This window comes from Pteropus medius, unplaced genomic scaffold (assembly GCF_902729225.1).
Source record: "Pteropus medius unplaced genomic scaffold, Ma_sr-lr_union100, whole genome shotgun sequence".
In the NCBI taxonomy this organism is placed as follows: Eukaryota; Metazoa; Chordata; class Mammalia; order Chiroptera; family Pteropodidae; genus Pteropus; species Pteropus medius.
Window position 1 is genome coordinate 2,156,881 of NW_024345479.1, and position 15,123 is coordinate 2,172,003.

Consider the following 15,123-nt stretch of genomic DNA (forward strand, 5'->3'; position numbering starts at 1 on the left):
CTCCCCTGTGGTGATTTTTCTCCTGCCTTCGCCCCCTTGCAGGCAGATGAATTGGCACGAAGCCTGTCTCAGCATTTCAGCGGCCATCTTGGAAATCCTCAATGCCTGGGAGAATGGCGTACTGGCTTTCGAGTCCATCCAGGTAGCCCCACCTTTCCAGCAACCTTCTCTTTTCCTACCCAGGTAAAGGGAAAATCAAACTCGTGGTGAAAAGAGGTGTGGAATGTGGCCCAGGACTCCACCTGCTACACTTAGCTGCCCTCAGAAGATGGGGATAGTGATAGCCAGGGGACGGGAGATAGTGGCCCCAGTCACTGCTTTTCCCTCTCTCAGAAAATCACAGATAATATCAAGGGAAAGGTGTGCAGTCTGGCGGTGTGTGCTGTGGCTTGGCTTGTGGCCCACGTGCGGATGCTGGGACTGGATGAGCGTGAGAAGTCGCTGCAGATGATACGCCAGCTGGCAGGGCCACTGTATAGTGAGAACACCCTGCAGTTCTACAATGAGAGGTCAGTCACCCGGCCCCTCCCTTCTGGAACCCCACAGGTCTGTCGTGAGAGGTCGGCACCTCCAGCAACCAGTATTTCCCTCGTCTTTCACCTTCCTGAACATGCTGCTCACTTGCTCACTCACTTACTCACTCACATTCTTATTCACATATTCACTCGCTGACTCAGTAACAGTTAGTGTGTATCTCTGTGCCGGGAGTGTTTCTAATCCAGGATCTGCGTGTCCCATAATACAGACCCCAAACAAACCCTCAGGGAGGTCCAGTTCTGTAGAACTAGCTTGCCAGAAGAACAAAGTGATTATCCTAGTGTGTCACTGTCTAGGAACTATGAGCCTGTCTGTAGATTTTGTAGGCTTTGGACCTACCCACCCCACCTTACATACCCTTACATCCTACCTGACTATCTTTTGTGACATTTTTCTGCCTTGGCTTTTCAGGGGCTTGGAGAACCTCCCTGGTGACTTTAGCTATGTTGAGTTCAGTGGTATTGGTTCATTTACCCATTCAGTAGCTTTTTTTTTTTTTTACTTGTGGTAAAAAAATTCATAACACAATTTTCCATCTTAACTATTTTTAAGTGTACAGTTCAGTAATGTTAAGTACATTTACATTTTTATGAAACATCTTCAGAATTTTCATCTTGGAAATCTGAAACTCTGTACCTATTAAGCAACAATTCACCTGTTTCTCCCTCCCCCCAGCTTCTCATAACTTTCATTCTGCTTTTTATTCTTATGAATCTGACTATCTTAGGTGCCCTATGTAGGTGATATTATACAGTATTTGTCTTTTAGTGATTAGCATATTTCTTTTCATATAATATCTCCAAGGTTCATCCGTGTCATAGCACAGAATTTCCTTCCTTTTTAAGGCTGAATAATATTCTGTTGTATGTATATGGCATGTTCTGCTTATTCATTTATCAGTCAGTGGACACAGGGGCGTCTGCCATCTCTTGGCTGTTGTGAATAGTGCTGCCATTAACATGGCTATGAACCAACTGGTGAGTTGTGAGTGATGACTCACAAGGTAGCCACTAGGATTTCTTAGAAGGGAGAAGTGGAAGATTGAGCTGAAATGAGGGTGAGGAGGATCCATGAAATCTCATCTCCTCTTTTTCTCTTGCCTCCTTTCTTTCTTTCCTCATCATCTGCCTCCCAACAAGTAATGGAGTGTTTCCTCTCCATTCTAAGTACCCCGATTCCTATCTGGGTGGGGAGTAGTGGGAAATCTGTGTCTTCACCATGTAGGTGGAAAAAGTGACTCAGAAAGTCACAGTGACTTTCCCAGAGCCACCTAGCATTCCAGGAGCAGTTGGCACCCAGACTTAGGTCTGTATTCACGGTCGAGGACTCTTCATGAGAAAATCCCTGGATATACATTTATGTTTTCCCAGCTACAGAGGGCCAGGAAGAGGCCTATGGGGAAGACTTTGGGCCCCTGTCCTGGAAGTAACAGTTTACTTTGGGAGGAGGCCAAGGCTGGGCGGGGACACCCCTCAAGCACTCAGCCCAGAGGGAAGTGATTGTATTTATTTATGTCAGGATTGGCAGGGCTAGGCCTGGGGGATGGCAGAAGATGGAGAGAGAAAATATGAATATATTGCTGGAGTAACCGGGGGGAGGAGAGCTCCCCCGCAGTAGGCTTTGTGTCCAGCAGGTGAGAGTACTGCCAGGAGCAGAACTGGTAGAGTCAGGTCTGCTAGGGGTTTGCGGATTCCTCTTGTCTCCTTCCTCAGCATAGAATGGGGTTAATTCCCCAGAAATATTTCCGTAATCCAAGTCCTGGGAAAAGTCTGGCCTAGATATTTTTTCCTCTCTCCAGCCTGGCTCTTGAACCCAGTGTTGCCTGAGCTTCAGGTCCTCTTCCCCCTCCCCCAGGGTGGTGATCATGAGCTCGATCCTGGAGCATATGTGTGCTGACGTGCTGCAGCAGACAGCTACACAGATCAAGTTCCCATCCCCGGGCATGGACACAATGCCCTACTGGAACCTGCTACCCCCTAAGCGGCCCATCAAGGAGGTGCTAACAGACATATTTGCCAAGGTGCTGGAGAAGGGATGGGTGGACAGTCGCTCTATCCACATCTTTGACACCTTGCTGCACATGGGAGGCGTCTACTGGTTCTGCAACAACCTAATTAAGGTACCCGGGGTGGGTGGGTGAGAGCCAGAACCATGGGCTGAGAGAGCAGGTATCTCAGGCTCCAGGAGACATCTGAGAAAATACCTTATAGGATGAAACTCAGTCCCATCCTCTGACTTCCCAGCACTCAGCCTGGTCAGCCAGGCCTCTCTGAGAGGCCTCTTAAATGCTGCGAGAAGATTCCTAGGAATACAGAGGCTGGTCCTGGCCTGGAAAGTTCCTGGACTCTGAGGGGAGCTGCCTCCTCAGGTAGCTCTGGCCAGAGGCTCTGAGGCAGAGGGAAGGCTGGAGCAGCAGCTGGGGTTCCCTGCGTACCTTCCCGGAGAGCCGGGCTGGAGTGGCAGGGATGTCAGAGCGCCACAGTCAGGGCCCCTAGTTCCTAAATCCCCTCTCACCTGCCCATCTAGGAACTGTTAAAGGAGACGCGGAAGGAGCACACTCTGCGGGCAGTGGAGCTGCTCTACTCCATCTTCTGCCTGGACATGCAGCAGGTGACACTGGTCCTGCTGGGCCACATCCTGCCTGGCCTGCTCACCGACTCTTCCAAGTGGCACAGCCTCATGGACCCCCCTGGGACTGCTCTCGCCAAGTAGGATTCTCTATAGAGCCTCAAGTGCCTGCAGCCCCAAGTTGGGTGCCCTTACCTGGGGTCACCTAGGGAAGCTGGGCTGTGCGGAGGCCCTGTCAGATGGGGCCTGATCACCATTGGCACAGAAACCCCCTTTGGGGCCCCTCTGATTTTACTTCCTTTCCTGGAACCCTTTGCCAGGTTGGCCGTCTGGTGTGCCCTAAGTTCCTATTCCTCCCACAAGGGTCAGGCGTCCTCCCGCCAAAAGAAGAGACACCGTGAAGACATCGAGGTAGGGGACCCCTCTGTTCGCTTGTTCATATGTTTGTGCAGCAGACATTTCCTGAGCCCTTTCTGGTAAGAGGCTCCTTCCCAGGCAAAGGCAGTTAGGCACCTCCCTGCCCCTGGGTAGCCTGTTAGTCACTCGTCTGCAGGGTTAACTGTGTGAGTGGATCTCGCGAGGCTTGTTGAAGGGGGTGAGGAGAGGGACTGAGACGCAGAGGGAAGACAACCGCGCTGAAGATGCTGACTGAGGCCTGTATGGACTTGGCACTTCCCCACTCCCATCTGCTCTCAGTCCTCTTACCCGATACGGGAATTTGGGGGATCGAGGAATGGGTGATCACGAGTCTCCTGCCCTCCAGGATTATTTCAGCCTCTTCCCCTTGGATGACATGCAGCCCTCGAAGCTGATGCGACTTCTGAGCTCCAATGAGGAAGACGCCAGCAGTCCCAGTGAGTGGGGCGGGCTGCTCCCTTCCTTGGAAACTCCGGCCTCAGTTATTTAGCACTGGTCGGCAGCTGTGGGCATCCTTGTTGGCCAGTCAGAGAGAGTGTGGCAGTTTGTCCCATTTTGTTCCCTGTAGGCTAGTGGTCTGTACCCCTGGAAGGACCAAAGGTTACTATGAGTCTGCCCCTCAGGGTTGAGGGTCCTTTGCCTGGATCCAGTCCCAGCCTGGGGCACACTGCTGGCCCTTCCCAACCCCTTACTTACCCCGAGGTGGAGGCAATGGTAGGCTACCCAAGGGAGTTCATTGCCTTGGGCACAGTCTGTGCTGTTGACTCACCAGCTCTGACTTCCCTTCCCCTGAAACAGGCCCTGAGGCTTGGAGCAGGCCTGGGCTGGGACTTGGGCCTGCTCCCCACTCTTCCTGCCTGAAGAGCACCCCCCGTCCCCTACCCAACTTCCCTAGATGTTGTTACCTCTTTTTTCCAAGGGCTCCTGTGGCATTTAATTTTTCCTGTTTCTAGAGATTTCTTCTGAGGCCTTTTTAATTACTAGGGAACCAGCTCTGTGCTTGAGCAGAGGAAAGGTGCTGGGTCTGCCGCCCACAAACCCTGTGACCTTTGGCTAGGTACTTAACAAATCCGAGTTCTTGTTTTCTTCATCCATAAAGTGGACATGTGAGGATTAAACAGCTTAGTCCATGTACAGCCCCCAGATAGGCACCTGGCGCCGCTCGCCAGTGTGTGTTCTCTCTCACCTCCCTATGGGGATCTCTGCATTCTGGCTCCTCTGTGACTCTGGATCCAAGGACCTTCCCTGGGCAGGCGCTTCACACCTGATGGGCCAGGGCTTCCCTGGGAAAGGTGGTTTGAATAGAGGAGGCTGTTTCCTTAGTGCTCCCTCCGTTTGGCCCCACAGCTGACCGGTCCATGAGCAGCTCCTTGTCGGCCTCCCAGCTCCACACTGTTAACATGAGAGACCCACTGAACCGAGTCCTGGGTGAGTCCTCCCACCCCTACCCCTGAAACGGCAGCTAAGGCCTCACCAGCTGGCAGCGGGCCTCCTGCTGCCCTCTGCCACCTCTGCCACATCTCCCCACCCGTGTCCTCCATCTCACCTACTTGCTGGCTCTCCTGTCTTCCTCAGGCTCCCATTTAGCACCTCTTCTGACTCACCTCCAGTTTTCCTTTTACATTTCCTCTATTTGACAGCCCCAGTTTGGGGGGCATTCTTAGTACTTGCTTTTTCCTTTTCAGTCCCTCCTCCCAGAGTCTAACCTCTTCTCAGACCTTCTCATGGAATTCTTCTCATTCTCCCCCCATCCCACACAGCCAACTTGTTCCTGCTCATTTCCTCCATCCTGGGGTCTCGAACTGCCGGCCCCCACACCCAGTTTGTGCAGTGGTTCATGGAAGAGTGTGTGGACTGCCTGGAGCAGGGCAGCCGAGGCAGCATCCTGCAGTTCATGCCCTTTACCACGGTGAGTGCTTCTCGTCAGGAGAAGGCTAGCCTCACCTGCTAGAGCAGAGGGAGTCAGCATGTTTTAGCAGAGCTGAGAGTTTAGCGTCTAGCCCTCAGAGCAAGGAGGGGGCCCCCTTCTTCCCACGACATCGCACCCACCACGAGGTAGCCCCAGTGAGCAGCTGTCTGTCTGTGGCAGGTATCGGAACTGGTGAAGGTGTCAGCCATGTCCAGCCCCAAGGTGGTTCTGGCCATCACGGACCTCAGCCTGCCGCTGGGCCGCCAGGTGGCTGCCAAAGCCATTGCTGCACTCTGAGGGGTCAGGAGTGGCCGCAGGGGCCCTCTGGGAGGGTCTCGGCCGCAGGCACTTCAAGAGAGAACAACGAGGGAAGATGAGACATCATTGCTCATATCCACATGATGTAAGAGCCCTTTGTTAGTTTCCAGATCTTTCCCCTGTCCCTGACTTCTAACCTTTAAGACGTCTCTCAGTCTCTCTCTTTCATAATTTCCTCTCCCTACTGCCAGTACCTGAAGCGCGTGAGCAGCCCGATTCCGTTGCTCAGGGCAGTCTCGCCACCACACCCCCTCCCGTGCACCTGCCCTCTTCCAAGAGTAGATTTACCTCCGAGGAACTTTATAGATACAGAGTGTGTATATGTATGTATATGTACGTTTTATTTTTTGTAATATATGAGGGAAGTTCACCTCAGCTCACTTGTAAATAAAGACCTTTGTGTATCCCTTTGTAAGTGCTGCCATGCTTGTGTCCGACGGGGGTGAGAACAGTGTCTTGGAATCTCATTTGCCGTGGCCGGGGAAGAGGCTCATCTTGTGCTTGAGAAGGGATAGAGATGGGCAGAGGCCTGGCCTCAGGGTCCATGTCCGTCCCCTCAGTAGGGGCAGGGAGGGCGATGGGAGCAGTTTCCCTTCCTCAGTCCCGATTTGGGAGATAAGGAGTCAGCACCAGCCTGTTGTCTGCCCCCACCCCCATGTTAGACCTACACTAGAAAGGGTGAGGTTTTGGCTAAAGGCCCCACTGGCGTTGGGGTAGGGTGTCCTGTTCTTCTGATGTTTCCTAACCCCCAAACCCACCCAGAGTCTGACTAGCCTGGAGTTTGATCTGTCCCCCAGAAGAGCACTGGGGGCATTGAGGAGCAGGAGCCCTGTTTAACCCAGCCTGGCCTGCCCTGCAGGTCTCCAAGCCTGATTTCCTCGTGGCTGGCCTGAGAGAGATGACCCTGAGCCAGACACCTGGGAATTGCAGCCTGGCTCAGCCAGACCCTGCTTTCCAGGGAGCCATGTGGGGAAGGAATTGAGAGGTGATGAGAATGGGGTAAGCCTTGGGAGGGGGAACGGGACCGGTTGGCCATCTGGACTTCCCTGGGTCTGGGGGCGGCACCTGGGAACCACAACTATATTGAGCTGAGAGCACAGAGAGGTATGCCTCAGACCTGAGGTGTGAAGCAGCCCCTCCAGGCTCCACACCTCACCCCCTCCCTATCTGTGAGCTCAGCCTCTTCAGCCCACGCGCTGAGACAAACAGGATAGTGGCCGGCTGGCATGAGGCTGCTCCCTGCTGGATCAGAGGCAGAGCTGGACAGGGGAGAGAAGTGTAGAGCTTGGAATTTGAGTCCCAACCCAAGTTTTCACCTTGACTCAGTTTCCTAATCTGTACAAGGCACTTCCTGATTCTATCTTCGTGGGCACCTGTGAGTGTGGATGGGCTAGAGAGTTCATGGAAGTTGGTAAACCGACCAGCCCTATGCAAACACTAAGTGCTCTCTTGCTTCAGGCCAGTGTCTACCTTTGTCTGGACGGTTAAGGATCTCCCCCAAACCCACACACTCTCCTCTCCTGGTACCAGTAGTCCATTTGCCTTCTGCCTTTCCCACTAGACTATGGCTCCGTGAGGGCAGGATCATGCCTGCTTTGTTCACCAGGATATCCCTAGCACTTAGCCCAGTGTCTGCACAGAGTAGGTGCAAGATAAACACATGCTAAAGGAATGAACATTTATGAGCCTGCTTCCTCCCTGCACCTCCTCTTCCCTGCCCTCTGCCTTTGACTAACTCCCTGCCCCCCAACCCCTGGCCAGGTACCAGCTGGATTCAAGAAGGAGGAAAGACATTTATTGGAGACAAACACTTTATTATGAAGCTTGGCTACAATGAGAAAGTGGGGGCAGAAGTGGAGAGTGAACAGTTGAACTTCCCTCTCACACACCCTTTCACATAATCCTCCCTCATCTTTTCCCGCCCACATTCCCAGTCCCTGTCCAGCAAGGCAGATACACGACCATCTGCCCAGCCCTAAGCAGTCAGAATTCTGACCCTGGTGGGAGTGGGGCTTTCACCACAAGCCAGTGGGTGACTCTTAGGGCATCCAGAAAAACAAGAGATGTCAGTGATGCCTTGGCTCCCAGGGGTGTTAAAACATGCTCCCAAAAAACATTAAAGAGAAAAATTCCCCAATGAATTTGTGGGACCCCAAGGTCAAGCCTCCCAACTCTGGCTGCCTCTGCTGGGCTTCATGACTGTGGGGAGGGGACGTGAGAAAAAGCAAGGCCTGGCCGACCTGACGTGCAAGCCAAGCCGAGGCCAGAGCGAGGGAGGGATAAGAGGACCTAGCTAGGGAACACTGCTGTTTAAATATTAAACAGGACTGTCTTATCTCCCACGTGGGAGACTTCCTGATGCTTCCAAGGGCCCTAAGGTGGGTACCCTCGAGGTTGGGGGTTCACTGCGGCTCTTTCCAGTGCCCAACACAGTCACAGGAGTTAATACTTGGTATTTACCTATCTACCTCCCGGTCCAAGGGACAGGAAGACAGGAGCTTTTTTCCCCTGCTACAGGCAGGAAAACGAGACTTGGAAGTGGAGGGAAGGACCCAGGAGTCTGGGGCTCCTTTCCACTCTTTCCTATCTTTAAATATTAGGTTTAAATAAGCATAAATATTAAATAGAGATAAATACACTGAATGGGGAGGGTTTTTGCTCAGGGTTCGGCAAGGTAGCGCAGAACACGGTATGCCAGCTCCAGGAAGCTCTGCAGGTTGGCAGCAACCAGGACACCTCCTGCTCGGCGCTGGAAGGCTGAGGTGAAGATTGGCAGGGTGCCCTGGGTGGCCTGCACGGCAGGGGCCACCCCCAGGTCTTCCATCTGTGGGGGAATAGATGAGATCAGCAATCAGGCCCTGAAGAGTGGGCGTTATCGCAGATGAGGAAATGCAAAGGGCTGATGGGCTGGCTGCGGAAGTTCACACAATTAACAGTGGAGCCAGGAATTGAAACCGGGTCTGTTTTGAGGTTCAGTGATCGGGTTCCTGCCCTCAACTGTAGGGGAAGGCCAGCAGCAGGAGGGGCCTGGGATGAGGTGGTAGGTCCCTCCGTGCAGCTCCCTGCCCATCCCTGAGAATGCTCCCACCAAAAGAACCCCCTAAAGAACTTGCAGGACTCCCAGACTGGCAGCACGACCTTTAGGGACCAGCTCGGTATAGGCCTCTAAAACTACTGCTCCTAACGAAGCTCACCTGCTGCCAGATGTTGGTGGCAAGGTCGGTGATGTCCAGATGCAGCATGTCCAGGGTGGGAGCTAACTTGGGGGAGATCCCTGCCAGGGCCTGCAGAAAGCCCTGGTAGAGGAAGAGGCCACTGTGGAGTTGTCTCAGGCAGCCCGTCTGCAGGCAATGTAGTAGAAGAGTTAGGAATGCCATCTAAGATGCTCCTCTCAGGGCCCCAGCTGGAGCCTGGAGGTCAGGAGAGCCTTTTAGATCATCCCTCTCCCTCACCACCTTCTTCTCCTCTAGACACTTACCAGCTGCAGGGCCTGGCTGGAGCAGCTGCTCAGGGGAGCCTGGGAAATGCCCAGAGAATGTCCAAGCAGCACCAGCTCCTCAGGGTGGCACAGGTTGTGGGTGGCACACTGGGGACGGGAAGGATTGTGAGTGCAGGGAACTTGATAAGGCCAGGATGCTCCTCCCCCTCTCTGTGGTCTTCTCCTCCTTCCATGTCTTGCCAGGCTTCTCAGCCCCATTCCCTGCTCCACTTGCATCCCGGCCAGACTCTCCAGCACTGTCCCCAAGAGGTTCCCTTCCCCAGGTTACTTCCCAGCCCACCACAGCTCCACTTCTTTCTTCCGTTTCCCTGTGTCTCTCCTCTCCCATGTCCCTTACTGATGGTGTCCCCTGTCACCCCCCACCCCTGCCCACCGCTCTGGGTCCTCTCTCCTTTAAACCCCCTTTGGCAGCATCCGTGTCCCCTCCCTGTCTCTCGGCCTGCCTCTCTCACTCACCAGCTTCTCCTGCAGCACCACACCATCGGCCTGGATCTTCCTCACTTGCTCTAAGCACTTGAACAGGAAGCTCTGGGGCAGGTTGCTGGCAGGGCCCAAGGGGGTGGCTTCTTGCACTGTCCAAAGTACACTGTGCCAGAGCAGCAACTGCAGGGCTGGGAGCAGATGGGGGTCTCAGGAGACATACTGTCCACTCCCATCTGGGTACCTTTCTGGGGGCTTAGGGGTTCCCAGCCCCTCAGCCACTCCAGCCTCCCTCCCGTACCCCAGATAGGCAGGAAACTCCCCCATCCTAGGTTGGGACACTCACCCATCAGCTTCATGGGGCTTGGGGCAGCCAGCTCAGTGGAGGGTCTGGTTGAGTCTACAGGCTCAGGGCTGTATCAGGGACCAGCTCTGGAGGGCCTTTATACATAAGCCCATGGAGGCCTGGGAGGAAATTACCTGGTGCTCGACTAAGGCTTAGTAATAACTTCCCAGGATTTATGCAAATTTGGTGTCCAGGACAATGCAGGGGGAGGCTGAGACAAAAAGCTGTTTGCGAAAGTTTTGTGAAATTGTGGAATCTCTGATCCTTCTTTGACGTCTTGTCCCCTTCATACTCCCTTCCTCCCCTCAGCCCCACCCAGGCCTGAATTGCCCCAGGGTATTTGAACAGAACCTCTGAACAAAGGCTGAGCCACTGATAAAGCCTTGGAGGCTGGAGTCTGGTCAAACTGATCTGAGAGAGGCAGACCTCCAGGCGCCCCTCCTTCCCTCTTCTGGCAGATCTGTGAGGCAGTCCCCTTTGCCATTCTCCCTTGGGATAATCAAGCTACCTGCTTCCTAGCCCCCCAAATTCTGAGAGGGGAAAAAGCTAGTTGCCCCCATTACAACCCCAAAATCCCAGGAGGCTACCTTCTTGAGTCCCCTCCTGAGGGGCAAGGGATCTGAAATAGGGACATTAGGGTCTTCATTCTGTCCCCACCCCACACTTTGATGGGCATCGTTCCAGGCTCGTGTCCCTAACTAGTTAGCTGGGAACTCCCCAATCCCCCCCCATGACTCATTTTTTTAAGCCCCTGGAATCCTGGCAGAGACCAGAGGAAACCGGATGTCTGTCCTGAATGAAGCAAGACCCTTGGAGGCTCTTGGTTCACCTGACCTTGCCCTTCCACCTCCTCTTGCACTACCCCTCCCCCACCAGTTTCCTAAGGCTTTGGAGTTGGGGGTCTGGGACACGTGGCTTCGCAGGCCAGGTTCACTGCCAGCCGGATTGTATGTACTGCTCTGAGGTGAGAAGGAAGGAACTGCCTTGGCTTCGAGTCCTAGAGCCATGCAATGTGGACCTTGGATTCTGTTCCAACCCTGGGCCAGATGAGAAAGTGCCTTGTCCAAGGTCATGGGTTGCAGAGTCAGTTACATCCCAGGCCACTGCCTCTGGCCAGAGAGTTTTCCACAGGCTGTGGGCCTGCCCAGGGTAGTCTGACCGACCGCACCCAGGGCTGTCACTTTCTGTCCTTCTTTACAACCAAACGTGCCAAGGAACAGATGCATCTTGTTGAGAAGGGTGTCTGACTGGGTGAGGCCATCTCTGGGGCGGGGTTGCCCCCTGGTGGTCACAGCCGGCAAAGATGTCACCTGCCGATCTGTTCACATCCTGCTTCTGGTCCCTCATCATGCAAGGCAGCACATTGGCCCCTCGCTGCACTGATTGAGCTCAGCTGTGTGCCCAGCTCCATGAAGTAGAGGGCTGGGTTTAACAGAACTGTGGGGGACAGGAGATTCACATTCACGAACACATCTCTTCCCCCTCCCCGCTAAAACCTCCAGAGGATGCGGCCTGCCCCAGACATGTGCTATGCACTCTCTATACATTATTGAATGCATTTATTTCAATAAGTCAATGAGGAGGGGACTAGAACCATTTCCCTTTCGTAGAAGATGGATCTGACCTTGGAGAGCTTAAGTAACTTGCCAAGGAGCAGAACTAAGGTCTGCCCTGTGCCAAAGTCTTAAATTCTTAACCATAGAATCTCTTAACCAATGTTTGGCCTTCCTCACATGTGACTGGGCCTGTTCTAGACCCAGACATTTATTTTCACCTACAGCCAAGTGTGTCAGAAGTTTGGTTCAGAAAAATAACTTAGTTCTAACAAAGGGAGCCAGAATGGTGAAAAGACTCAAGAACAGGTTTTGTCTGGAAAAGAGAAGGACGGGTTTGTTGTGTGGTCTCAAGGGCTAGAAGTGGGACAGAGAGTGGAGGCCACAGACATTTTTCAGCTCAACAGAAGGAAAGAATTTCCTAATGGTCCGAGGTGTCAGAAGATGGAGTGGGCTGCTTCCAGAGGAAGTGAGCTGCCATCTTGGGAAGTGTTCTGGCATCCACCCATCCCACAGGGAGAAAATCTGAATGTTGGCTGGCAGTTATTGGGCACTTCTTATATGACAGGCATCCCCCATCAAACTTTTGTCATTTCATCCTATCAAACAAGTGGTAGGGTGTGGATTATTCCCATTATAGACAAAGGATAGCCACAGAGAAGGGAAGGGCCTTGCCCAAGATCACAGTTGGAGGCAGAGCCAGGCAGAATTTGCTTCCGAAGCCCCTGTGGTTTCCATTATACTACCTTCCTATTTAGATAGCTATACTTCTTGGCTAATGGCTCATTCCAGACTTCTGAGCCATATATATATATATATATATTCTATATAGACCACGTAGAGAGAGCAAGGGCCAGTTACTGGCCATGACACACACAGGCTGAGTTTGACCCAAATGATCTTCTGGCAAAGGCCCGGGCTCCAGAGACTCCTAGTTATTCATTCTTCCAGCTTCTGAAAAGCTTTCCCAGGTATTTCTCAATGGCCAAGACTGGTCAGCAACTTCCTCTCACATTTCCTGTTTTCATCTGGCACGGGGCTTGGAGCATCTTTATACAGGCTCTGGAGTAACTCATTTATTGCAGACTAGGCTCCCAGGCCAAGATATATACATCCTGAGTTAAGAATAGGTTTTTTATTTTTAAATGATTGGGAAAAAAACTAAAGAAATCTTTCATAATATGGAAAATCAATGAAACTGAAACCCTAGCATTTGTAAATAATTTGTTTACATATTGTTTATAGCTGCTTTCAAAAAAGACGAAAGTGAGTAGTTGTTACAGACCATATGGCTCACAAGCCTAAAAAATGTACTATCTGGCCCTTTAAGAAAAGTTTGCAAACTGTGTACACAGTACATGTGTGCAAGGAGACATACGGAGATGTCCTCTGCAGCATGGCTGGCAATAGTTAACAAATGCCCACCAACAGGGGAATGGCTAAATAAACTGGTTGTTCATACCACATATGCCTCCCTGTTTCCCCTCCCCATCCCCAGCATGAAGCTCCACAGGAAAGAATTTTGTTCCTTTTTATTGTATTCTCAGTGCCTGGAACAGTGCCGGGCTTGGGTATCAATATGATTAGACCTCAAAACCAATACTAAGTGAAAAGAGCAAGTTCCATTCATGTAATACATCATTTATAAAGATTTAAAGACTCAAAACAATTCTATATTTTGTTTCTGGAAAGCATTTGAGATGATCCTTGGCATATATCGTCAGTTTGGCTCAAATGAACTCATAAACATTCTCAAAAAAAAAAAACCAAAAAAACCCCAGTATATTTTTTAGTAAAACAAACCGGAAGGCTGCCCACTTTGAATTCATCACAGTGGCTGCCTCTGGGGAAGGAGGGGAAAGGCCTGGGAAATGAATAAGATGAGCTTCCAATTTATCTGTAATGTATTTTCTTTGATTAAAACTTACATAACAAAACTTGGAAAGTACAGGGGTATTTGTTCTGTTTTGTGTTTCTCTGTAGTTTTAATTATTATTATTTATTTTTTTAATCTCTGTAGTTTTCTAATAAAAAAACAAAACTCCAGGAAAGAAAAACAAGCCAATGGGGATGGATTACAAGAAACTTCCAGAGAGCGACAGAAAAAGTCCATAGACTCAAGGTGAGAGAGAACCAGAAAATCATGGCAAATGACCCAAGTCTGTAACTGGGTATATATACCCTCTCCGATCCATTACTAACCCAAGAAAGGGTCTGAAGGCACTTGGGGCTATGTGCTGACTTTAAGATTTATAAACAACTGTGAGGTTGGGGATCATTGGGAATAATATTAATTACAATGAAACACATTAAGCAGTTTAGAAAGAGCCTCAGGCAGCTGCACCTGCCCTCTGTATACAAGTACCCTGATCAGACGCTCAAAAAGAAAGTCATTTTTAGAGGTCAGGTAAAGTGGTCAAGGGCCAGGACAGCCATGTGGAGGCAAAAACTAACTAACCAGACAACAGAACCAGACAGGCTGGAGGAAAGCAGTGCATGCAGCCTAACAGAACGTGACCTGAACTTGGGCTCACGCAGGCCACGATTCACTTCCCACTTAAGCCTGTCCTGGTGTCCTGGAAGGGCATGCCGGGGTGCTCTCCATTAGTTCTCTGTCCCATCCTTCCTGGAAGGGAATTCAAGATCTATTAAATTTTTGAATTAGCCTGTAAAATGGGAAAAGAATTGGAATCTTTAAAATAAATGAAAAGTTTGGACATTGTAATAAAATATCTTCCACAAAGATCAAAGGGAGAGTCTGGGGGAAAAAAGTGCCATTTTCACAAAGCGAATTTTCAGTCCACGGGGAAGTGTCAGAAGCTTCAAGGAAGTGGGCAATGCCAAATCACTGTGACCAAGGCTGGGTGGAATCAGGAACCAGAGCAAGGCCTGTCTAAAACTCGCCTAAATGGAAATTAGGGATATTGGGTGATGACAACTCACAGTTGGTGATGAACACACAGTGCTCCTTTCTCAACAAACAAGCCTTTATTAATCCCACAGTGTTAGGTTCTGTATGAGGCCCTGGGAGGACACAAATGGCTCGGCTCTTTTAAGAACTTACAAACTAGTTGGGAAGATAAGGCTTTCACACCAAATATCTCCTTAGGAGTATTTGATTAATAAGTGGTCCAGAAGCCAGGTTTAATTGCTATGAAGTAGGAAGTCTGGAGGAAGTTTAGAAAATCAGGAAGTGGGGAGAACCCACAGGAGAGGAATCAGTTAAGGAGAAGCAGAAACCCCCGAGGCATGTTCAGATAAGAGTTTGGCAGGAAGAGTACATGTACAGCAGTGTCCCAGGTGGCAGCCAGAGAACACAGGAGCAATTCAAATGATCCAACATGGGGAGCCCTGCTGTTGGTGGCTGGGAGACTGAGACCCAGGTAGGTATTTCCCCATCATATGTAGCTGTGGAGTAGGTGAGCTGGGGGCCACAGGGAGCACCCCCCTGCCTGACCCCAACTCTGCCTAGTGAGGACCCCATCAGCCATCCTGTAAGGGAACTGAGCAAAACCCTGCTCTCAACCTGCTGCAGCCTTGCAGAGACCCTTCTCTC

General features: G+C 51.3%; 2 protein-coding genes across 7 annotated transcripts in view; one reads left to right on the forward strand and one right to left on the reverse strand.

Annotated features, from left to right (window-relative positions):
• MED24 (mediator complex subunit 24) overlaps positions 1-6,164 on the forward strand; it is a 29,236-nt gene extending 23,072 nt beyond the window's left edge. For all 6 annotated transcript variants that reach the window (XM_039873581.1, XM_039873578.1, XM_039873582.1 and 3 more), the window contains 9 exons: positions 43-142; positions 334-509; positions 2,392-2,656; positions 3,064-3,245; positions 3,426-3,516; positions 3,869-3,959; positions 4,870-4,950; positions 5,283-5,431; positions 5,612-6,164. In XM_039873581.1, the coding sequence (XP_039729515.1) occupies positions 43-142; positions 334-509; positions 2,392-2,656; positions 3,064-3,245; positions 3,426-3,516; positions 3,869-3,959; positions 4,870-4,950; positions 5,283-5,431; positions 5,612-5,728 (1,252 nt within the window). In that variant the 3' untranslated portion in view covers positions 5,729-6,164. The remainder of the gene's footprint in view (positions 1-42; positions 143-333; positions 510-2,391; positions 2,657-3,063; positions 3,246-3,425; positions 3,517-3,868; positions 3,960-4,869; positions 4,951-5,282; positions 5,432-5,611) is intronic.
• A 2,244-nt stretch (positions 6,165-8,408) lies between these two features.
• Positions 8,409-10,067, reverse strand: CSF3 (colony stimulating factor 3). The gene is made up of 5 exons (XM_039873820.1): positions 10,015-10,067; positions 9,705-9,859; positions 9,228-9,335; positions 8,944-9,090; positions 8,409-8,573 (listed from the first exon to the last, which is right to left on the reverse strand). Exons 1-5 carry the CDS (start codon positions 10,025-10,027, stop codon positions 8,409-8,411), a joined length of 588 nt encoding a protein of 195 aa, XP_039729754.1. The 5' UTR covers positions 10,028-10,067.
• Between the last annotated feature and the right edge of the window lie 5,056 nt (positions 10,068-15,123).